General features: G+C 37.5%; 1 protein-coding gene across 1 annotated transcript; it reads left to right on the plus strand.

The window, feature by feature from the left end:
* The first annotated feature begins 2829 nt into the window (after positions 1-2829).
* LOC140930906 (pituitary tumor-transforming gene 1 protein-interacting protein-like) lies at positions 2830-23832 on the plus strand. Its single transcript, XM_073380626.1, has 7 exons — positions 2830-2925; positions 12385-12440; positions 13466-13571; positions 20171-20279; positions 21569-21637; positions 22823-22869; positions 23412-23832. Exons 1-7 carry the CDS (start codon positions 2841-2843, stop codon positions 23426-23428), a joined length of 489 nt encoding a protein of 162 aa, XP_073236727.1. The 5' UTR covers positions 2830-2840; the 3' UTR covers positions 23429-23832.
* Positions 23833-24360: the final 528 nt, after the last annotated feature.

The following is a 24360-nucleotide window of genomic DNA, read 5'->3' on the forward strand; positions in this document are numbered from 1 at the left end:
TAATGTTTTCCAATGGAAGAAGACAAATTCTTGGGTTCACTCACGCGCTGATGTAAGTGCCTCAAAGTGTAAAGGCTACATAACCTGCATCGCACAAGTCACATTGAAAATGGTTAACTACATACTGTAGGTTTACAATAGGCGGCTTTTTATCGAATCACAAATAAATAAAAACTTAAGCCAAGTTTCAAGAGAAAAAGAGCCCTGATAACGCTTTAAACGAACAAAGTACAGGTGGCCCACGGCAATCACTAAGGTATAAATAAAATATTGCATGTTTTCTTTATTTCTGATCCGCACAAAACTTTAAAGCAAATTTTTTCTACAGTGGAACCTCGATATAACGAGATCGAGGTTTTCGTAATATCGAGGATCTTTTTCTTACGTTTTACTATTTCTGGGGTACCCTGGCTCCAGAGGTCCGTTCTCAAAATACCTAAGGTGAAATAAACCGTGCTTACGGTTTCATAAGGTTTGTTATTTTTTCATCTCACGGCGCTTTGCGCCTCGTTGACGTGGCTTCTCCGCGAACCATCAGTATCTATAAGAAAAAATATCCTCTGGAACCCAGGGTATTTCTGGGGCCGAGGACTTCGTTATATCGAAGTTTCGCTGTACGTACTTATTTATTAAAATTGTGAAAACTACACTACAGTAATAGGACTCGTCCCCTTTTTTGAAACTCGAGGAACAAAGAAACTACTTTCGAAACTGTTTTATTCGACAGTGACCGTGCCCCGCATTTCAACCAGGGTTTTCTCTAGGCGTGCTGCCAAAAAAGAACCATAAAAGTTATGAGTGTATGATATCAAGAGTTATCAAGAGCATAGCCTTTAGGTAACTGGATCCGAACACTTCCCGCAGTCCGAATACTGCATACATGTATTAGAGAGGTTAAGATTTACGTTTACGGCATACGGCAAACGGCAAACGTCAGTTGAGAATTTCTCAGAATAGAAAATAAGCAGATAAAAACAGTCCAGAACGATTCTTGTGGCCAAAACTGGCATTAAACTACTTATTTTTGTGTGGAAACAATATACAGTAAACGAAAAATAAGGAGAGAACTTCGTCACGTGGTACAAATTCACGTTTGCCGTTTGGCGTAAACGTGAATCTTAATCTCTCTAATATCTTTCTATATCCTGTTTCTATATTATTGATAACCAGTTTTTTTTCTATTCGTTAACGTTGGCGCACTGGAATCTAAACCTATGGAAAATTAAGTGCACGAAATATTACTGTCATCTGGATCTGTTTTCAAGGAGATCTTGAAATGGCGACAGGCCGAAACACAACCGAGAGCGAGCACCTTGCATCTGTTATGATCCTTAGATCACTCCTGAGACTCATCTTGTGGAAAAACATGCCTGGAGTCCATGTGCATAACCCACGAGTGCCAGTTAAAGAAACAAAAACAAAAAACAGCAAGCAAGCAGTCTCTAATTGAAAACATTTGTGAAAATACTTGGGCAGACAGGTAATCTGGAGACGGAGGCAAAACGCTTTATTACAGTTTACTAAAAAAACAACGAAATCACACTGAAACAGGATATTCTACCAAAAATCTTCAAATCGACCGGGCAAATCGATCGATCGATCTTTGCGTCCTACGAAACGCATGTCATGAATTATTTTGCGTCTTTGGGAATTTTTTCAGATTTTTATATTTATTAGGGACGCAGGACGCATAGGCAACAAAATCACTGGACAGCTGAACACCATCTCCCATATAGCACGCAAGACAAATCTTTCGAGTTAGGACACAGTGCGAGCGGCCAGCAACTCATGGAACTTCGCACATACACGGCAATAAATCTATCTTGTGATAATTAATTTCTCTTGTGATAAATTAATTTTGAGCCTGAGTCACCAGTCTTGAATATCAGACGTTTGAAATCCTATAAAAAGAGAACCCGCAACTATCTTTCATGAATACATTCTTAAAATGAGTGTTCGATCGCGTTAGCTCGCGTTCTGTTAAAGAAGTATTACGTGATCGACATCATCAATGTTTCTACTGATTTTAAACTTCCCCGGAGAACTGTCGAAACAAGGAAACCTTCATAGCAAAGAGATCTGGCTGGGAACGCCGTCGCGTGAAGCAGGGTCCTTCAGCACTTGCAAGATTATGGCTTGATTTCCTTACCTTTTACTATTTAAATTCCCTTCCGAGAAAGATATTCCCTCTTCTCGTATTGCGACCAAAGAATGCAGCAAATTGTCTAATACACATTCTCATCAAACTGACCCTTTCCGCGAATGTAAAAGATTCCCGGAAACTTGCTGTATTTTCCCAATTTTAGAGTTCCGAGAAAATCGGATCAGTTCAAAAGATTCCAATTTGTGGGGAGGGGTGTGTGTATCATACGGAAGTTTCTCAGTTTTGTACCTTTCACTAACCGTTAATAACATAAAACTGACATATAAATATATGTAGTAACGTTAATGACTAAAAATGATCCAAGATAATTGTAAACAAAAAAAAAATCAACCTTCTTATCTCCCGGTTTTGTCGTTTCCTCACCCTACGGCTCTGAAATCCCTATAGCGTCACGCAACCATTTACGTGGACGTGACTCATGAGTGTGTTACGCAGCAACGCACATGGTCGGCTGTTAATAGGCAGACATTAAAATTTCACAGTAATAAACTGTAAACAATAGAAATTATCATCAATGTTGTAATTATTGTTGTTCTCAAATCTTTTTTAAACAGTCCTTAACATTAATCTGTATTATTTGACTCCAAGGTATCTTTTTTGATGCGAACCGCAGGCTCGTGTGACGTCACTTGCAGTATTTATTTCCTCAGTCTGGCAAAGATTTCCACCTAGAACAATGTTTTTCCCAAGGTATTCAACGATCCTTGCTTTCTTGACAATACTGTATTCTGTACAGCTATGGCATCGTTGTGTGGTTGCTGGTAAGTTATTGAAACATAAGCTACAATATTCGTCATAAATCGTTGACACTCTAAAACCTGTATTTTTCAATTAAGGAGAGGCTGCTTAATTTAATGACGCCTTATTTCTTATTTTAAGAAAACTGAACTTATTTTAAGGGGGTTGTTTTGGATTTAAGTTTCTATCATCTTAATTTAAGAGCACGTATCATCGTTCTTAAATCAAAGTTTTAAAACAAGAAATGGATTCTCATTTCAAGATAAACGTAAGTTCTTATTTTAAACATTTTGGATAAAACTTAAAAATGTCGCTTTACAGTAGCCGAAATGACCAAAATTTGTACACTTTTGGAGCTTACTTTTGTGATTAAGAAGTCTTACTGCGAAATAGAATTAAAATTCTCACAGCAGTATTTCAATATGATCACAGCTCGTCGTTTCACTGCGTTTCATAAACCACTCGCTCATCGTATTCATTGTTGGTCTTTTCCTCGCCTGCAACAACAATGGCAAGTTTTCCTCCTGCCACTAATACACTGCAAAGAGCGTCAAACGATTGTACTATTCTTTCGAAGCGACCATTTTATCGATTCGACAACTAACTCCCCCGCCATATTTTTTGTTTGTTGTTGGCTGCGATTCATGAGAACATGTCACGTGGTACGCCTTTGAGCCAATCAGAGAAAGTATGAAATTTCCGTTGCAATTCAAATATTCAGGTGCGCAGTCGACATGAGAGCTCGATGACTTGACTGGTGTGATTTCTAATGGCCAAAAAAACCTTTTGGCTTTGGTGCATGTGAAATATTCTCTTCACTCATGTGGCCTGTATTTTTTCCAAGAAATGGACTGGAGAACAATAATAAATTGAAATCATATATGTGAGAAAAAGGTGAGGCCTAGGAAAGTGTAGCTTGAATGAGAATTGTCAGCTGAATTGTTCCTCACAGGATGATCCTGATCGATCTTTGTTTCCTTTCACAGCTTCTTAATAAGCTTAAGTTATGTATTTTGTATTAACATGCATACTGTTTTATACATTTACTACTTATCATGGAATAAGCAAAAGGCAATATTTTGCTATGAGCAGTGAGGTTGTGAGGCTGTAAAGCTGGGACATTAGGTAGTGAGACCTTGAGGTTGTGAGGCTGTAAGGCTGCGAGGCTGTGATATTGTGAGGTTGTCAGGCTGTAAGGATGTCAGACGTAGTTAATCGATAAACTGATAATAGATATTATAAAATAACTGAGATAGTACGCGTGATCTGATTGGTCAAAAACCTATGGTTTATTATACCGGTAAACCCATAGAAAAAGGCATCCGGACCACGAGCCATTAACAAAATCCGCTATTGATCTGCAAACAACGATTTTAGAAAGGCTAAAAAAACAGAACAAATTACTTACCGTAGCCCTTCTTAATATAAAAAGCGTTGGTTTACACATTTTATTACTGAGGGTCACAATCCCGACTGGCATAGCTTTAGAAGTTATGAAGTACAAAGCTGGAAAGCAGTTTACATTTCACGACGATGCCAAAACGCAGAGAAAGACAACAACTGTGTGAATTTCTGGTGTAGAAAGTCTCTAGGAAAACTTAACCATATGCCAACCAGCAACAAAACAGATAGTTTTAGCATACTTGATTTATTTTATGTCAAAATTAAATTCCTTAATGAAAGAAATTGTTCCAAAAAGAGACCTCTGATCAAGATATGGTACAAAATCGGCCGCTGTAGGTTGTAAACAAGCTGCCAACGATGATGAAAGATGTCAGAGTTTCGGGCTGGTTTTTTCCAACATTTGCACAAATTATTCGGTGATATCGATGCCATAACCTATCTCAAACTACCTGACTTCACAAACCGACAAATATTAGCGCCAATATGTGGCTACAGCAAAGAAACCTTTCTTCACCACTGACATATTTCCATCGGGCGCTGTACGTGCCTGTATAAAGTTACACGCGACAACTTCGTAAATGCAGCCACGTCGTTACCGCAGCATTTCTTGATCATAATAAAGTCCAGAAAACAGATCTTAAACCACTGCGGCTTGTAAAAAGTGAATGAAGTCCTCCATTACAATAACTGCCAGTTCCGTATGTAAGCACGAAATTTTTATGGATCAACTAAGCAAAATACAGCTGTGTACAGTCTGATGTTCAATTAATTTCTACTTCTGTAGTAAACAAACCATGAACGTATTCTTTCATTGTACGTTCGCATGAATATGTGTTCACTTTTCCTGTAAAACAGCTTTCATTATTTATCATGTAATGAGCGCAAAAACTCGTGTTTTGAAGTGCTGTTGTTTGTTGTTTGACTGAACTGAGTTTTGAGAAAGTTCAGCGCTATTAAATCGTGAGTCATGATTGGCTTATGATGACTTTAGAGAGAAGACATGACTTGATCACGGTACTAAAAGCATATTTTTTTACCTAAAAGACTCCATTCTACTAAAAGTTATTTTATAAAAGCAATAGACCACACTTTCTATGTGTTTACCGACGCGATAACCCACTTGGGATGTTGGGAGAACACTTGAAAAGCTTGTAAATCACTCGCCTTCGGCTCGTGATTTACAAGCTTTTCTCGTGTTCTCCCAACATCCCGCGTGGGTTATCACGCCGGTAAACCCATAGAAAGTGTGGTCTATTGCTTAAGTAATCGATATCAATCATCTCTAAATATCGATTTCCGATATCAATCAATAGATATTGATAAAGAACAAAAGTTGTGACTTTGATTAATATCAATTAGAAATCGATAGTGATTTTTTATTGACATATTTTAAATTGTTATCAATTACTGTCAATTTCTATCAATTGTTATCAATTTTGTTAATCGATAATAATCAATAAATTATTTTTTCTGTGACTTCGATTTCTATCGATTTCTGATATCAATCGATATTAATGGGCGGATTAAATCGATTAATATCAATCATATCGATCGATTTCTGGTATTGATTTTTATTGATTAACTATGTCTGGAAGGATGTGAGGTTGTGAGGCTGTGCAGGGTTGCGAGACTGTAAGTGTGTGAGGTTGTGAGGCTGAGTGGTTTTCAGGCTTTGAGACTGACAGGCTGTGAGTTTGCATTGTGAGATTGTGATGTTGTGTGAAGCTGTAAGGTTAGGAGGTTGTGAGGCTGAGAGGTTGTCAGGCTGTGAGACTATGATATGATGCTATTAGGCTTTGAATCTTTAGGGGGGGCTGCGTTCTCTTATTCTATCTTTTACCTTCCCCTCATTTAAGAACTCTCAAATAACCCTTGATAACCTAGCATGGTCAGCAATTAGAAGGGATTTGACTTCATAGAGGGAGAAAGGGGTGGAGGTTAAAGGAAAAATGTTTATGAGCAGGGAAAGGACTGGTGTAAAATAACCATCACATAGTTGGTTACCATGACAACAAAGAGGCTCTGGAGCAAACTTCTACATCACCAAGGGCCATTACAGTAATTTTGTAAGCTTGATGAAAATTGTTGAGACTTTGTAAGGGTGTCAGGCTTGACAAAAAACCCATCTTTCATGTAAAAATGTATTGTAAATCATGCCTGGTATGATCCCTTAAAACAATGTTGTTAAGATTAAGAAACATACTTAATTAAATCTTCATGTGAATTGATTAACATCAAACTAAAAAGTCAAATGTATGTTTAAAAAGTTAAATAATAAACTAAAAGCAAGTTTTTTTGATGATTTATTTATGTAAAAAGGCCCTTCGCATTAGTTGATTACGTGATCAACTTTCGGTAAACACAAAAACAGTTCGTTTTTGAGAACTTTTGTTTGCACGAGCTGAAAGAGCATATTAAAATTAGGTACAGTGGAACCCCGCCCTATGGACACCCGCTTAATACTGACACCTGGATTTAATGAACGGTTTCATTTGTCGTGGCAAAAAAGAAGCTCATATATTTTCTCTAAATTTAATCCACTTAATACGGACACCCGGTTAACACGGACACTGTGGCATGTCCCATTGATGTCCATATTAACGGGGTTCCACTGTAACCTGTAAATCTTCAACCGTATATCTCAAAAGTGGCGATTGCAATGGCCACGGTAAATTAGAAGGATTTGTATGCGAAAAACTCTTCCTGCCATCCAGCTGTTTTAATGTTTACTGAAAGTTGACCCCGTGATCAACTAATGTAAAAGGCCTATTTGTTTTAACCTGTTAAAACAAACACTCATGACTGGAAAAGAATTGATTAAGACATCAAGGTCTCTACTTGCATAACTCACCACTATGACAGGCTTATATTATGACAAATGACTACTATTTAAAAAAGATACACAAAAATGTAGTCATTTGATTTTATATATTATTTTACCCATTTTCAATCCTCACCTGCGAATACATTTTTACAGTGTAACAACCTTTCTGTTACATCTGGACATTTGAACATTGCTGATGAAGTTCATCAGCCTGTATTAGCTGTGAGTTGCACACAATAGAAGACCACTTATCAACAAATTCCATGTAGTAAATATAAATTTGCATCTCTACATAAAATATGTGAACTAGCTAAAGGTTCTTTTGAATTGAGTGTGTGAGTTTAAAGGAGCTGTGTCAAGAAATTCAGCCAAATTAGTTAATTATAAAATGCCCATTAAATTAAGAGAAACAAAAAAATGACAGATGTCATGGATGGGCAAAAACTGTTCAGCCTAACAGTTTTTCAAAGTTGATCTCTGCTGTTTGCAACTTCAAAAATAATGCTCAAGAGACATATTTGTTTGTCTCGAATCTCTGATTTTGTCATTTCCATGTAATTTCTTTGTTTACTTTAAGTTCCATAGCAATTGAGGGCAAATAATCGGCAAAATTAAACAAAATGAACTGGATCACTGCCGTGACACAGCCCCTTTAAAGTTTATTTCAAGGTTCAAACTGGGCAAGGTCCGGTCCTAGTTCTTGAGATTGGAAGAGGGTCGTAGACTTTAAGTTATAAAGCTTCTAGAGGGGATCGTATGTCTTAGTTGTTCTTGATATTTGGGGGGAGTGATCTTAGATCTTACTTTTTGAGACTGGGAGGTTTGTCAGGTTTGACCAGTTGTTCAAGAGTAGGTTGTTACTAACCTGGAGATAATGTGGAACTTAGTTTTTGTTTCTCTTTTTCAAACGTTTTCCATTGTAAAATTTACCCAGTCATTTCAGAGCATCCAAACATATCCTTAATATAGTTTTAAAAGGATTTAGAAGAGGAATTAAAGTTCCATGAACATTCAGATTTGAATTTCAAAGTTCACTCTAACTGCCTTACCCTGCTTTGAACAACCTGCTCATCTATAAAAGACTTCAAGGGAGAGGAAAACAGTCACAGCCTTGTGTAATGCACATCGATCTTTTGACAAAGCAAAAAATAATAGAACTTTATATTTATCAGTTAGGTGAAATTTGAGTTCAAAATTTAGCAAAAGCTAATCCAAAAGGACGTGAAAATAAACATTATTTTGAGTTTAGGAACATTGGAATGTTATCTGTCAAAAGTCTAAAAGATTAAATTCCATCTGATGGAATAACATCCAAGAACGACTTTTTCCTACTGATGGCGTTAGGAGTGCTGATTTGAATTAAGCATCATTTACAGCTCTACATGCTTACAATACAATAATACCGTACTCTTTGTTTTCCCTATATTTTCATGATTTTGTCTGAGTTTTATGCCTAATTTGTATTTGATGGTGTACATGTGCCACCTCGCATTCAGAGGAGCATGTTTTTACTGTATAGACATTAGCCAAGAATTTAATAGTGATTTTTAGTAGTAAGAGTAGGTGAGGTAGAATCTCGGGTGTAAGTGGCACGTCATGCCGGAGTTGATCCCAGTTTCCATAGCTTGAAGTGACTAGGAAAATTTCTCTCCCCCTCCGTGGGCAGACAGGGTAATTAGTAGGTGTCTACCTGCCATTTTTGACATTATTTCAAGGGTCACTTGGGTGAAGGCATTAGGCAGCAGTAAGAAGTATGTGCCCACTTCCTCAATACTTTTCTTCAGTTTTCTATGGCTAGGAGACTATTTAGACGATGTACTGTTCCATACAATAATTGTATGGAACAGTACATCATAGTAACTTGAAACAGAGTTTTCAAGCACAGTTTTTGTAGTAGAAACCAGTAGCACTGACTAACAACATTGATCATCATAAACCACATTTCTACATTTACTAATGAAGTAACAAAATGTTTAGAGAGATAACATCATTAATTAGTTTATCTAGTACTTCCTTTGAAACACCACTTGTAAATGGTTTGTTGAATAAGTTGCCATTACTACATTGCTACTCACTGACTAGTGCATACATTAGCCAATCAGATTGCAGAATTTGAGACAATGAGCTTTTGTTTCTACTGAAGTGAAGCACTCCCTGCAACCACTCTTGTAACTGACCAGCTCTAGTTATAACCACCATTGTGAAACCTTGTTTGAAAAGCTAGCTCTTGTAAGCGACCAGAAGCGACTGCAACCACTTTTGGGCCATAACCCAACTGGACTTTTCCTTTGTTTTTAGGCTCTCGTAAGCTACCACTCAGAGTTTTATTTATATAAATGAACATTAACAAATGAAACTGCGCTCTGTGTTAATGGTTCTTGTACAGTGTAGTATTGTATTGATTTGTCAAAGTACAGGGTCATTTCCTTAGTGATCACTTAGACATAAAGTTTAGCTGTGGCTATATCAGATGTAAAGATACTAATTAAACATTGATTTCTTTATTTTTCTTTATGAATTATTAATGAGTTTTTGAAGCTCTTGTATAAGCGACCACCCTCTATTGTTTAAACATGCAGTCGCTTACGATCTGATAAGCAAGCAGCTCTATATAAAAAAAAAAAAATTAATTACCACTTTCTCAAATTTCCAAGGTGGTCACCTTCTACTGTAGAGCTTCTACTGTAGTCAGTAAAAATAGCTATCTAGAATAATTAAGTTTATTTAGTTCAGATGTTCTATTCCGAGAAAATACCTGCTCATAATAAGAATTATTTTTCTTAAATTAAGATTTAGAATGCTTTTACTTAAAATAAGGCCTGTTTCTTATTTTAATAATTTTCCCTTGAAATAAGATTTTTTTTCTTAAAATAAGAAATTTCATTTCAGAAAAAAAAACTCTTAATCTGTAGTTTAATTTGAGAAATTTTGTTCTTAAAATAAGATTTTCAGGTTTTAGAGTGTTGAAACGGAAGCCGTTTCTCTTGAATTTTCTTCAAATTTCTTACTTTCACTTTTCATACCTTTGTTCTCACTCAAATGTGCCCCTCTCCTTCCCCAATGTTGAGCTTCGCGTATTTTGGAGCACTGAGACGACTGTAATACCCAAATCAACCTTGGGGAAGGGGAAACGCGCACTAGTGTTTCAAGATTTGTGATGAGTATGTAGCTTAGTACCGTTGCTCGATCGCAGCTAATCTGTTTTTCTGGGTATCACTATTAACTGGTTTGCCAACGATGTTAAATAAAAATGAATTGCTAAGAATTGCAAGGAAAACTCGATAGTTTTTTTTTCAGAAGCTAATGTTAAGGTTAAGGTTTTTCCACGTTCTTTGACTTCGTTCAAATCAATGAATGGCGTTTTGCTGTGCTTGGGGATTAAATCCAGTCTAGCCTTGCTGACGATTTGAGTCAATTATTAATTATTAATATGGCCTGGTATCTGTAAAAATGGGATATTAAACCACGATGAAATACCTCTTACATCATCAGTAAACAAAGACACACACACAATACCTGTGGTTTTATCTCATTTTTACACACCATAATTTCACGGCCTAGTCAAATAGTTGATTTATCAATCATTATCATTATTACTATCACAGTGGAATGCCATTAGTATAGGTAATAGTATGATATGTAGTGATATTTGGCATAAATACTTTGAGTGATATTTCGAAATTGTTATACGTAATTTCACGAGCCGTTAGGCGAGTGAAATTTGAGACAATTTTGAAATCTCACGAGTGGTATTTATGCCAAATATCACGTACAAATCATGCTATTATTTGTTTATACTACTAACCGCAAAAGGTTTGTAATTTTCACATGTAGGTATTTCAAATTAAGCTGAAATACCACTGCTCTAAGCCAATCAGATTGCAGAAATTTCTCATGTAGTAGTATAAATACTGTCACCAATGGGCCAAATAAAATTGGCAGTATTAACGAGGGCTTTTTTAGAAGAATATGTATGGCAGTTTTTGCCAGGCGACCAAATAAAGTGGTCGTAATGACGAGGTGGCTGTAAGGCGGGGTTTCACTGTATATTATCATCACCATTATCATTATTGTTTATTATTATTTGCAGCTAAACACTGTTGGACGGCATTGCACATGAGCAGACCATTTTTTGTAAGCAGTTATTTGCAGGTCATGTGGTGGGCTCTCGGCCAATGAAAAGAAAGAAAATTGGCTTCGAATGATAATGATAACTATCAACCAATACAGTCATATGGTAGATTTCCGGAAAATCAAAAAAGCAACCTCATTTCATCCCGCACTGACTATGTGAACTAAGGGGGTGTTTAGATGAGAAAGCTCCAACTAGCGCGAGGATGACTGTAATTTTGTATCGTGTTTACATGATGATGGGTCATTTCATTAATCTCCGTTATTTGAAGACTTTATGTTGATAAAATACATCTGTGATTCAAAATTGCAATCATTTCGCATGCGCTACCCATTCCAGTCCACCTGCAGACTGATTTCACACCAACATGGGTGGTTGTTTTGCATTTACATACAAATTTCATCCCTGAATGAAATTCTTGCTCCAGTACAACATAACTGGGTTGAATGCAGACTGGAGTGACTCGTGCCAGCATGACATTTTGTGGTGGTGTCACGTAAACAAATATAGAGCCATGAGAGGGAACCCGAGTGAACTCACGCTGGCACGAAAGTGGTCCCGGTGTCAAGTAAACTCCCCCTAAAACAATTTAATGTTAAAAGAGTTCACCTCTGATATTCAATTACTTTAGACGATGAAATAGCTGAATTTCTCTAGTGACTAAAACTGCATGAACCGAAGAAATGTAGGAATACGCCAAACACATTGCTGGATAGACGCCTCTTTTTTTAGGAGTATCTGAAAGAATAAAAGAAACCTCTGTTCAAATGCTTAAACTGGAACCAGGCAAATGTATTGAAGATAGTTTACAAGAAGTTATAAGGCGGTATTGTGTAAGAACACCTGCAAAATAGAAATATGAATGAATGATTAAGCAATCATTATTTGACAGCTCTCATATGAAATAAAGAACTATGCAGACCTTGTAACATCTTTCAAGATCGGTAATTTGTCATATCATATTAACTCAGCCTCAGAGAATAGGGTACATGGAATGGAAAAGACTGTTAGTTGTGGTTTGTTGATGGTATCAAAAGGCAAACATGTGGCCGGTGTTAAATACCCCTAATTTTGTTAGTTTTTGCTAAATTATTCTTTTTGTTTTTGAATTTTTGGAGATAGATAAATGTACCAACTACAGTGGAGAGTCATGCAAGAATTGTGTTGACCAGCCTGGTGTAAGTTCTCTTCACCTTTAGCATTTAAACAGTCACACGTGGGAAACAAAAAAATAACAACAACATTGGTGAAAAGAAACAAACAAACATAATCAGGCCCTTTATCACTTCTCTATGATCTTCACCATACTCAGTGAGATTAATTTTGTTTTAATTGTGTTAATTTTTTTTTTTTTTTAATCAAAGCTGATGTTGTTATCGGAGGTTGTGCTTGACAGGCTACTACAATCATGGGCACTCGTGTCTGCACCTCTGTTAAAAACCACACTGCCATATTGTTGCATGCACTGATCGATGTTCTCTTGTTATCTCTTAACTTTTAATAACTTCCATGTGTGTAACTAACTTTTAATATTCTTGTAACCCTTTGATCAAAGGATCTCTTGGTCAATGATAAATAATTTTAATTTTTGTTAGGTGTCATAAAACTATTAAGCAAAAAGATTTCTCCACCTATGCCAAAACAGTGAAGCTGTTGCTCCACCTTGTGCTGGGATATTATATAGCCTTCCTCCACCTCCCCCCCCCCCCCCCCTGACCCCACTTACAGTAATTAGCTCCCGAAGCACAAGCCATAACGGCCGAGTTCTTCCTTGCATCTGTTTCAAGGTCTTTAAAACCTTTGATGATGCACAAAGCTCGAGTTTTTGCACATCTCCCATAATAGATACACCTTGTTTGCCCCCCAAAGTTTTACATAGCCTTTGTTTTCAAGACGGAATCTACCAGGAAGTTGGGTAATTTTAATTTTCAGTCCACTGAAAATTCATATTACTCAATTTCCCGATAGATTCCGTCTTAATTTCTTCTCATGGGTACTACAGTAGTCCTGAGAGAAATTGAAGATAATGCAAAATTTTTGGCGTGGCAAACAAGGTGCATTATGGGAGGTGGGAAATAGGACCTCATTAGTGTGCGACGTGCAGAGATATAAGATAAGAGAGAGAGATAAAACTCAATACAGGTTTCGAAAGAAAATGCATTCTGATTTTGAAAATGTATTCTGATACAAGTTCTTTTTTTAGTGTGCATATTGTGAAAAGAACAAAGCATGCATGGACTTTGATTTGGTCAAGGACACTTTAAATAAAGCTTGCGAAGGTCAGGAATGGAAATTTAAACAGTGTCTTGGTGAGTAGAGTGATTTGAAATATCATCCTAATCTTTAATTTTAGTCTGAAACTCAGTGGCACCTTTAAGTTAGAAGAGGGAGAGGGTTTGGGGGAAGTGGCTTGCAGTAGAGGAGGGTGTGGGAACCTCACAGAGGCAAGAGGCATTGAGCATTATGGTTTGTCTGGCCTTAGTAAGTCTTTTTTCGTTTGCTTTTTTTTCTTGCTCTTTAGATATGCGGGTTTGATCTTCCTGGTTTTATTTGCAGTTGTCGCGTTTCCACTAGCCCTTTCCACTCAACCAACATTCAGTTTTTCTTTTTGTTAGTTCAATAACCACACAGCAGTTCAATAAGTACACAACAGATCAATAACCACACCAGTAGTTCAATGACCACACATTAGTTCATTGAGCGCAAACCACATGCAGCCGCGGGAAAAATAGCCACAAATACGTTAGTTATTTCTAACAAGAATGTATAGCATTAAGTAAGTGGTAAATACTCATTTAGCTATGGTACGAGAACTAGATAGATAGATAGATAGCGCTATGTTACACTGTTATTAAGTTCTAGTGAGCTCACTAATATAGACAGGAACATAGACTGATGTTAATTTAAAAACTTTTAGTCTGCTCAGAAGGTCTGTCATTCTCGTCAGGGGCACAGTGAACAGACCTGGAAAGAGAGTCAGCGTCGAAAAGTGAAAACACCGACTCGGTCCGGAGAAAACTTCAACTAGAAACCCGACAAAGCGCGCGTTGATAAAGCAGAAAAAAATAAACTGTTAACGGTGGATGAAACCTTGTTTTTTTACTCTCTTTCCGCACGTTTCAAACCGTGGTACCACAGCTGGCCCTACGTGCCTGAGTAGACTACCATCAATCCATGTTTAAAAATAGTTATTTTTTACCGTACAAGTCCTGAACTTCTAACTTTCTTGGTTGCTTCAAACTTGAAAGGCCGTTGCTCGTTTCCTGACCATATTTTAAAGATCTGCTTTCGATACGGTAATGTCTGTGCAAATATAAGAGATCACAACAATTGCAGGCGATGCCTAGAAAGGTGCCAACAGTTTTCTTTCAAAAACGAATTAGAAATAAAGTTTCAAATGCGTCTAACTCACCGTAGCTTGAATAAAAACAACCAGTAGCATGACCGTACTATGTTTTCTTCACTCGATGGCTTACGTCATTCCACAGCATGCGCAATTTCTTCAAATGTTAACCGGCAACCGCCGTCAACTTTCGCGCGCAACTTGAAGGAGTTACGTCACAGTAATCCTGGTGTGCAAGTGAGGCCTCTTTCTCACTAGTTCGGTTTTCGTATTCCAATGTAGATATAGACTTAAATTACTTAAACTATTATGTATTTAGAAATTTGTACAGCACTGCTTTAGTTAATCATTTCCATTATGGGCTAAGTCAAAAAAATATAAATAAATAAATAAATAAATAAAGGTGATGAAGGTGACATATAAGCAAACAAGCAAGTATTTAAATGAAAATGATAATGAGATATGACGGGGTTTTACAACCATGATACCCGCCCATAAACATCCCTATCTGATTTTACAAGCAACCAAAAGGATGCCTGTCGCACAAGTGCAATGACCTTCTACAGTAAACAAAGCTGACAGATCTGGCGCACAGCGGGCAGTTTAAGGGAAAGACATGGTTGCCATATACCAGAATAGCCCAGTATATGGATTTAACAGCTCAGTTTTTCTTTTTGTTAGTTCAATAACCACACAGCAGTTCAATAAGTACACAACAGATCAATAACCACACCAGTAGTTCAATGACCAACACATTAAAAAATAAAAATATAAATAAATAAACAAATGTGATGAAGGTGACATATAACCAACAAGTAAGTATTAAAATGAAAATGATAATGCTCAGTTTTTCTTTTTGTTAGTTCAATAACCACACAGCAGTTCAATAAGTACACAACAGATCAATAACCACACCAGTAGTTCAATGACCACACATTAGTTCATTGAGCGCAAACCACATGCAGCCGCGGGAAAAATAGCCACAAATACGTTAGTTATTTCTAACAAGAATGTATAGCATTAAGTAAGTGGTAAATACTCATTTAGCTATGGTACGAGAACTAGATAGATAGATAGCGCTATGTTACACTGTTATTAAGTTCTTGTGAGCTCACTAATATAGACAGGAACATAGACTTATGTTAATTTAAAAACTTTTAGTCTGCTCAGAAGGTCTGTCATTCTCGTCAGGGGCACAGTGAACAGACCTGGAAAGAGAGTCAATTTTTCTTTTTGTTAGTTCAATAACCACACAGCAGTTCAATAAGTACACAACAGATCAATAACCACACCAGTAGTTCAATGACCAACACATTAAAAAATAAAAATATAAATAAATAAACAAATGTGATGAAGGTGACATATAACCAACAAGTAAGTATTAAAATGAAAATGATAATGCTCAGTTTTTCTTTTTGTTAGTTCAATAACCACACAGCAGTTCAATAAGTACACAACAGATCAATAACCACACCAGTAGTTCAATGACCACACATTAGTTCATTGAGCGCAAACCACATGCAGCCGCGGGAAAAATAGCCACAAATACGTTAGTTATTTCTAACAAGAATGTATAGCATTAAGTAAGTGGTAAATACTCATTTAGCTATGGTACGAGAACTAGATAGATAGATAGCGCTATGTTACACTGTTATTAAGTTCTAGTGAGCTCACTAATATAGACAGGAACATAGACTGATGTTAATTTAAAAACTTTTAGTCTGCTCAGAAGGTCTGTCATTCTCGTCAGGGGCACAGTGAACAGACCTGGAAAGAGAGTCAGCGTCGAAAAGTGAAAACACCGACTCGGTCCGGAGAAAACTTCAACTAGAAACCCGACAAAGCGCGCGTTGATAAAGCAGAAAAAAATAAACTGTTAACGGTGGATGAAACCTTGTTTTTTTACTCTCTTTCCGCACGTTTCAAACCGTGGTACCACAGCTGGCCCTACGTGCCTGAGTAGACTACCATCAATCCATGTTTAAAAATAGTTATTTTTTACCGTACAAGTCCTGAACTTCTAACTTTCTTGGTTGCTTCAAACTTGAAAGGCCGTTGCTCGTTTCCTGACCATATTTTAAAGATCTGCTTTCGATACGGTAATGTCTGTGCAAATATAAGAGATCACAACAATTGCAGGCGATGCCTAGAAAGGTGCCAACATTTCAGTTTTTGTTTTTGTTAGTTCAATAACCACACAGCAGTTCAATAAGTACACAACAGATCAATAACCACACCAGTAGTTCAATGACTACACATCAGTTCATTGAGCGTAAACTACATGCAGCTGCGGGAAAAATAGCCATAAATACGTTAGTTATTTTTTAATAAGAACGCACAGCATTAAGTAAGTGTTAAATACTCATTTAGCTATGGTACGAGAACTAAATAGATAAATAGCTATGTTACACTGTTATTAAGTTCTAGTGAGCTCACTAATATAGACGGGAACATAGACTGATGTTATTTTAAAAAATTTTAGTCCGCTCAGAAGGTCTGTCATTCTCATCAGGGGCACAGTGAACAGACCTGGAAAGAGAGTCAGCGTCGAAATGGTAAAGCCAATTTAACGTTTTGGCCCGGAGAAAACTTCAACTAAAAAACCCGAACGCGCGCGTTTATAAAGCAGAAAAAAATACAGTTAACCGTGGATGAAATCTTGTTTTTGGACTCTCTTTCCGCACGTTTCAAACCGTGGTACCACAGCTGGCCCTACGTGCTTGAGTTGACTACCATCAATCTATGTTTAAAAATAATTATTTTTACCGTACAAGTCCTGAACTTCCAACTTTCTTGGTTGTTTCAAACGTGAAAGGCAGCTGCTCGTTTCCTGACCATACTTCAAAAATCTGCTTTCGATATGATAATGTTTGTGCAAATATAAGAGATCATAACAATTGCAGACGATGCCTCAGCAAGGTACCAACAGTTTTCTTTCCAAAACGAATTAGAAATAAAGTTTCAAATGCGTCTAACTCACCGCAGTTTGAATAAAAACAACTGGTAGGATGACTGCACTTTGTTTTCTTCACTCGTTGGCTTACGTCATTTCATATCACGCGCAATTTCTTCAAATGATAACCGGCAACCGCCGTGAACTTTCGCGCGCAACTTGAAGGAGTTACGTCACAGTAATCCTAGTGTCCAAGTGAGGCCTTTTTCTCACTAGTTCGGTTTTGTTATTCCAAAGAAGATATAGAATTAAATGACATAAAGTTTATGTCTTTAAAAAATGTACAGCATTGTTTTAGTTAACCATTTCCATTATGGGCTAAGCTAAAAAAATACATAAATAAATAAATGTGATGAAGGTGACATACAAACACACAAACAATTATTTAAATAACAATAATAATGAGTTATGACGGGGTTTTACAACCATGATACCCCGCCCATAAACATCCCTATCTGATTTTACAAGCAACCAAAAGGATGCCTGTCGCACGAGTGCAATGACCCTCTACAGCCGTGAGCAAGCTGACAGATCTGGCGCACAGCGGGCAGTTTACGGGAAAGACATGGTTGCCATATACCAGAATAGCCCAGTATATGGATTCAATAGCTCAGTTTTTGTTTTTGTTAGTTCAATAACCACACAGCAGTTCAATAAGTACACAACAGATCAATAACCACACCAGTAGTTCAATGACTACACATCAGTTCATTGAGCGTAAACTACATGCAGCTGCGGGAAAAATAGCCATAAATACGTTAGTTATTTTTTAATAAGAACGCACAGCATTAAGTAAGTGTTAAATACTCATTTAGCTATGGTACGAGAACTAAATAGATAAATAGCTATGTTACACTGTTATTAAGTTCTAGTGAGCTCACTAATATAGACGGGAACATAGACTGATGTTATTTTAAAAAATTTTAGTCCGCTCAGAAGGTCTGTCATTCTCATCGCTGACTCTCTTTCCAGGTCTGTTCACTGTGCCCCTGACGAGAATGACAGACCTTCTGAGCAGACTAAAAGTTTTTAAATTAACATCAGTCTATGTTCCTGTCTATATTAGTGAGCTCACTAGAACTTAATAACAGTGTAACATAGCGCTATCTATCTATCTAGTTCTCGTACCATAGCTAAATGAGTATTTACCACTTACTTAATGCTATACATTCTTGTTAGAAATAACTAACGTATTTGTGGCTATTTTTCCCGCGGCTGCATGTGGTTTGCGCTCAATGAACTAATGTGTGGTCATTGAACTACTGGTGTGGTTATTGATCTGTTGTGTACTTATTGAACTGCTGTGTGGTTATTGAACTAACAAAAAGAAAAACTTAGATATGCGGGTTTGATCTTCCTGGTTTTATTTGCAGTTGTCGCGTTTCCACTAGCCCTTTCCACTCAACCAACATTCCAACCCGTTCGACGATCCCAATCATATACTGTCTGTAAACATTTTCAATAACGAATACGGAACAATATGGGGACTGAATAGAACTTGTCACGGTTTTCGACGCCGTCTTGACGAGTAGGCAAACGCGTGAGAAATTATAGTGTTTGTATAAGAATCTAATGTCGAATAATTTCCGTAGAATGGCGGTTCTGAAAAAAAAATATGAATTGTAAACTAAAGTTTCACTCCTAAGGAATCTACCGAAAAAAATTGAGGGCGTTAGATGCGCTTGAAGACCTAGAACCACTTTTTAAAATTTTTGATACATTTGTCTGTAAGAAAGTCCTGGGAAAAATTAGAGACAAATGTATGGAAAATCTAAAGCAAGCCTCTGAAGAAATTTTGAAGCACAGGTACGCCCAAAAATTTTTTTAAGTACAACCCTTTGTTTTGTAGCTTTTGTTTACAAGTCATATTTTTTTCAGAACAGCCGTTTTACGGAAATCATTCGACATTACATTCTCATAGAAACACTGTAATTTCTCACACGTTTGCCTACTCGTCAAGATGGCGTCAAAAACCGTGACAAGGTCTATTTGCGGACGTAGATGTTCCATGCGATAGTGTGAGCAGGCGAATGGTACCGTAAATTTTTGTTTGTTCTAGTGAAACAAGAACAAGGGAAACCTTTGCACCTATTCGTTTTCCGTTTAGAATAGGGTTAGAGGAGATATACAAGAGACCTTAAGATCGAGGTTTGGTCATTTTACTACAAACGAGAAACTGCGGTTTGCGATTAACGGTTTTACGTTACCAGTCTGCCCATATTTGGGACTTAAGATTCGCGGGTGGTAGCTCGCGGCTGGCTTATTTGCTTTCATTCATCCACTTACTTCTATTTTAACTGAGAAATTGTCTTCAAAATTACTTTTTTTTGAAATATAATTCGATAGTCAATAAGCAAAAGAGTTCCAAAAAGTCGTATTTCTTCTCAAACTTGGGATTGTGATGTTTCAGGGTGCAAAAAACCTTGCGGTAGATTCACTCACCTCTGGAGCGTGGTCTAGCCGTACAAACGTGAACCTCAAACCGCAAACCTGACGGCAAGGCCCTGGTCACGTGACTTCTTGACGTTCGCAGTCGCGGGAAATGCCGAAAAACCTCAATCTTAAGGTCTCTACAACCTTAATATTTATGTCTGCTGTCTTTAAATTTACAGTGTCAGGAAAAATTCTTCTTATTGCCCTTCCTGTGACTGGTTTTGTAGTGTTAGTAGCTTTGATTTGCTTCGTCTACTGTTGCTGCTGTCGAAGAAAAAGAAATAGTAGGTAAGTGGCATCATTTTCAGGGCCAAATCATTTATTTTTTTTCTTTCCTTTTTAAGAAAGGTCGACTGCCTCCTTCCCAGAAGTCTCCCGGGCGTTGTAAATTTGCGCGTAAGGGAAGGTGGGAAGGCGTAAACGAGCGAGTCGGCCACTTCCAGTTACTCGCTCGCCTTTGATCGCGACCATAATGCGAAAAAACGAAGCGCCCGAGGGGAAGGCCTGTCCGCCGCTTTTTAACTTCTTGTTAAGAGCCCAAAGCTAGGCAAATTCTCAGTACAGGGAGATGCGAAGTTCTCGAGCCAGCGTCGGACGTAACTGTTATCAGCTGCAAACTGTTTTCAACTTTTAGCCCAGTCGAACCAGCTCTTCATTACAACACTGACTAAAAGTCACTAGCTTAGGTACATCAGGAACCCATAACCCGAAATACTTAGCTTATGCAAAAGAGTTTTGATAGACCAGTTTATTTTAGCATCATTTTTTATTTTTTTTTAATTTATTTTTTTTCCCGCGAAAATACGGCACATTCCGTATACATGCGCATCCACAGTACGATAATGACAAAAAGAAAAAGTAAATGCTTTGAAAACATCAGAAATGCTATTTTCTTGTCTCCGGTTTTTGCTGACGTATTTGTAGGACTTATTTACTAGTCAAAATTGTTGGGAAAATGATCTAAAAATAACTTGGTCTGGAAATCGCCGTGGTATGGGTACATGTACCACACTCCTGGTTACATGTATATCTGTTCATCAATCACATTGAACGACCTTGTCAGTACTCACCTTGATCTCTCTAGCCTAAATCAAGGTGGGGGGGGGGGGGGGGGGGACGCCGTGATCAACCATTTTTGGGGTCCGTGAATCGAGATGTATGATGTGCTGGAAAACTGTTCTGTGAATCAGTGATTGAAGTGCACTCCGTGAAACCTGAACTGCCAAAATCCTCGAATGTTTCGACTTGATCAGACCCACCTACAGCTGGCTTCCCTAGGGAATTTATAGCAGCACAGTGTTTCCTTTCTAAAATAAATATAATTGAAGCACTCTGTTGTACAAATTGGGGCTAACGTTACGTTTGACATTTTCTACAACCTCTGTTTTTAAGAAGCGTGAAAAAGTAAATATTTGTTTTGTGACTAGTGAAACGCAAAATTCTTGTTCGTGAACTCGTGATGAGAACCTCCACCCCTTCCCTCTTGCTCCCCTCTACATCAGTGTGCTGAAGTTTTCCACTTACATTATTTGTTAATGTGAAAAATACGATCTCATGAAATATTTGTTTCAATCCAGTAAAGATGAAAAGGAGGATGCTAAGTTACGTAAGCAACGAAAGGAATTGAGAGAAAGACATAAAGAACGGTATGCGTATGCTTAAAAAAATGCCAATAAGATTAATTAGAATATGATAACTTAAAAATGTAAATGTGTGGAATTGCACTTAACTGCTGCACAGGCATTTTAGTCAAATAGTTTCAAACAGTAATTCAGCTTATAACACTATTGAAAAACCCAACTGGCAGGAGATAAACTAGGTGGTTATTTTCACTGTACATGTATGGTCGAGAGAGTAAACTCGAGACCACCGGGAAACGAATCCAGCCAGCGACACTCGAACTCGATCGAGATCTGCCAATTCCCCACTCCAGAAACAAGAAGAGAAATTTGTAAACGCTTTTTGAGCAACGATTTGTGGGATAGTTTGGGTGGACAACGGTTACTTATGATTGGTTAATGGTGACGACCACAAATATCAACGACCAATCATAACTAACTTTTGCCCACCTAAATGATCCTAGAAATCACTGCTCTCAAAGCTTGTACCCATTCCCGTCAGAGTCTTTGAAGTAGGGAATTGCTCCTCCTAAGCTCTTGCCATTCGGCCACGGCCAAAACGTTTTACGTGTGTGCAGAGGTTGTTGTTGTTTTTGTTGCTGTTTCTTATCAACTGCTATATTGCTATTATTTTTTGGCGTTCTCATTGCCGTCGCCGTCGCCTTCGATATAAACTTTTATCAATAAATTTATTCCAGTCATTAATCATCGGTCCTCTCAAGTAAATTCACCACATGGCGATGAATTCGATTAGAAGGAGTTAATAGGGAAAAATAAAATTACACAGGAAAGAGGACTTTGAAGCACATCGCTGACCTCCGCAAGCGCGCTAGAGGAAGGTACTGGAAAGGACTTCTTTTATTAACCATGCCACCGCGAGCGACTTTGCACGAAACAACAGCACTAATCGTTTATACAATACCTTTTCGTTATATGAACAGATATAAACTAAGGAATATTTTAAAATTATGTTTAATTCTCTTCATATCTTTTTACACTAGAATAAATAAACGAGTTATTATTTTAAATTCCAAGATAGAACAAAAGGTCAGACACTTGTTTCAGGATTCACCGCCGTTTAATGACTTAAAGAATCACTCTTTTTTTTTACCGAGGATGTGAATACATTTTAAACTCTGTAATTATCTCAGATGCTAGGTTCATTTAGTGATACTCGCGGCTCATTTAGTGATTTCCTCCTGTCTATTGTAGCGAAAAAGAAAGACGCGAAAAGCGTGATGAGATCAGAAAGAAGTATGGTAAGTAGTGAAACTAAATTATTCACAAGCAGTACAAGTGGACTCAATGACGTCAGAAAAAATTATGAATTTATACCTTGAAAAATCGAATTTTCCCTCTACTTGTTCAGGGGCCATTTGGTAAATCATTAAGTATGCTTTTTAGAATTTTTGCCTTAAAACAAAACCTTAGGAAACCACTTTTGATACGGGCTTTGAAGAACAGTTGGTTCAGTATGAGAGTTTTGGCTTTGTATTTTTTGGGGGGGAAGGGGTGGGCGTTTGGGCAGGGTTACTGGGGGGCTAATTTTTTAGTAATTTTTTAATAATAGTAATAATATCTCAGCAGAGATAAACTTCCAATTGTTATTTTTGATTTCATTATCCTTTTCTAAGATCTACTAGACTTTGCCTACAAATTGTCGTACATCTCAATCAATTCTCAGACTTTCGCGAATCCAGAGCGCATCGTGTACACATGGATTCTGCCGAACAGCTGCAGTGACAACAAGTGTACTTCATTTATGTATTGACATGAGCGTATGTTATGCCTTCTTGTGCAGGTCTGACAACTGCATAAAGACTGCGCCCAAGGAAAGATGAAGACGTGACTGCGGTCGCCTTTTACATAAAGCGGTAGTCAAGAACGCATAACGCAACTAAATAGAAGACCCTTTTTTTGGAAGCGTGTGTTAATGAAGTGACGCAAGAGTATTCTCTACCACAAGAACAAGTTATTTAAAAGAAGCGTTTTATTTTTTTCTGGAGTCTAAGGTTCTTAACTTTTTTAAAGATTTTATGGTTTTAGTATTTTGAATCTTTAGACAGCACACAGGGAACTTTTACATGTATTCTGCATGATTTTAGAGAGTGCGCTACCATAGCCTTGATTACACCGACGGTGCAAACAGTAACAGTGATACACTGTACGTAGGGTTAGGTCGTCATAAATAAAGGCTATTTCCATTGCCAATAATATAATAATGACTACTAATTAACTTTTGTAGTAGCACATTTAGGAAGTGACTCGTCATCTTAAACCATATGCGAGATCTACTGATTAACCTTCTGTAGCTAGTTATTACGGAGCTTAAGCAACGACGACGATGACGTCAACGAAAACGGCAAAAAAAAAAGCAATAGGCCTAGGTTTAGATTGACAAAACAACAACCCTGCACGTGCATCACGCTTTTTCCTACATTTCTTTGCCGTCACTGCACGTCTAGGACGTGAAAATGCATAATTTCACGTTTTGTCGAGGACGTGAATACAAGGCAACAACTTTCTGAACTTTGAAACAATCTTTTAGAATTCAACTCTAAAAAAAATTTCCAACATTTGACGAATTGAACGAGATGAAATAAGCGCGATAAAGTTTGAGGCAGCGCGACTTCACTTTTCAAGTGACGTTTTCGTAGCCGTCGCTGTCGTTGTTGCTCAAGCTCCCTGTTCACGTGATACAAAACCGCCATGCTGGAGAGGAATAGATGCACTGGGACAAGACAAACAAA

This window comes from Porites lutea, chromosome 3, assembly GCF_958299795.1.
Source record: "Porites lutea chromosome 3, jaPorLute2.1, whole genome shotgun sequence".
Lineage (NCBI taxonomy): Eukaryota > Metazoa > Cnidaria > Anthozoa > Scleractinia > Poritidae > Porites > Porites lutea.

Bases quoted from the DNA above. Each gene is read 5' to 3' on its own strand.
- LOC140930906 (XM_073380626.1), top strand. From the start codon at position 2,841: ATGTTTTTCCCAAGGTATTCAACGATCCTTGCTTTCTTGACAATACTG. The intron at 12,441-13,465 runs GTAAGTTCTCTT...TTCTTTTTTTAG, and splicing joins ATTGTGTTGACCAGCCTGGT to TGTGCATATTGTGAAAAGAA. The intron at 13,572-20,170 runs GTGAGTAGAGTG...TTAAATTTACAG, and splicing joins GAAATTTAAACAGTGTCTTG to TGTCAGGAAAAATTCTTCTT.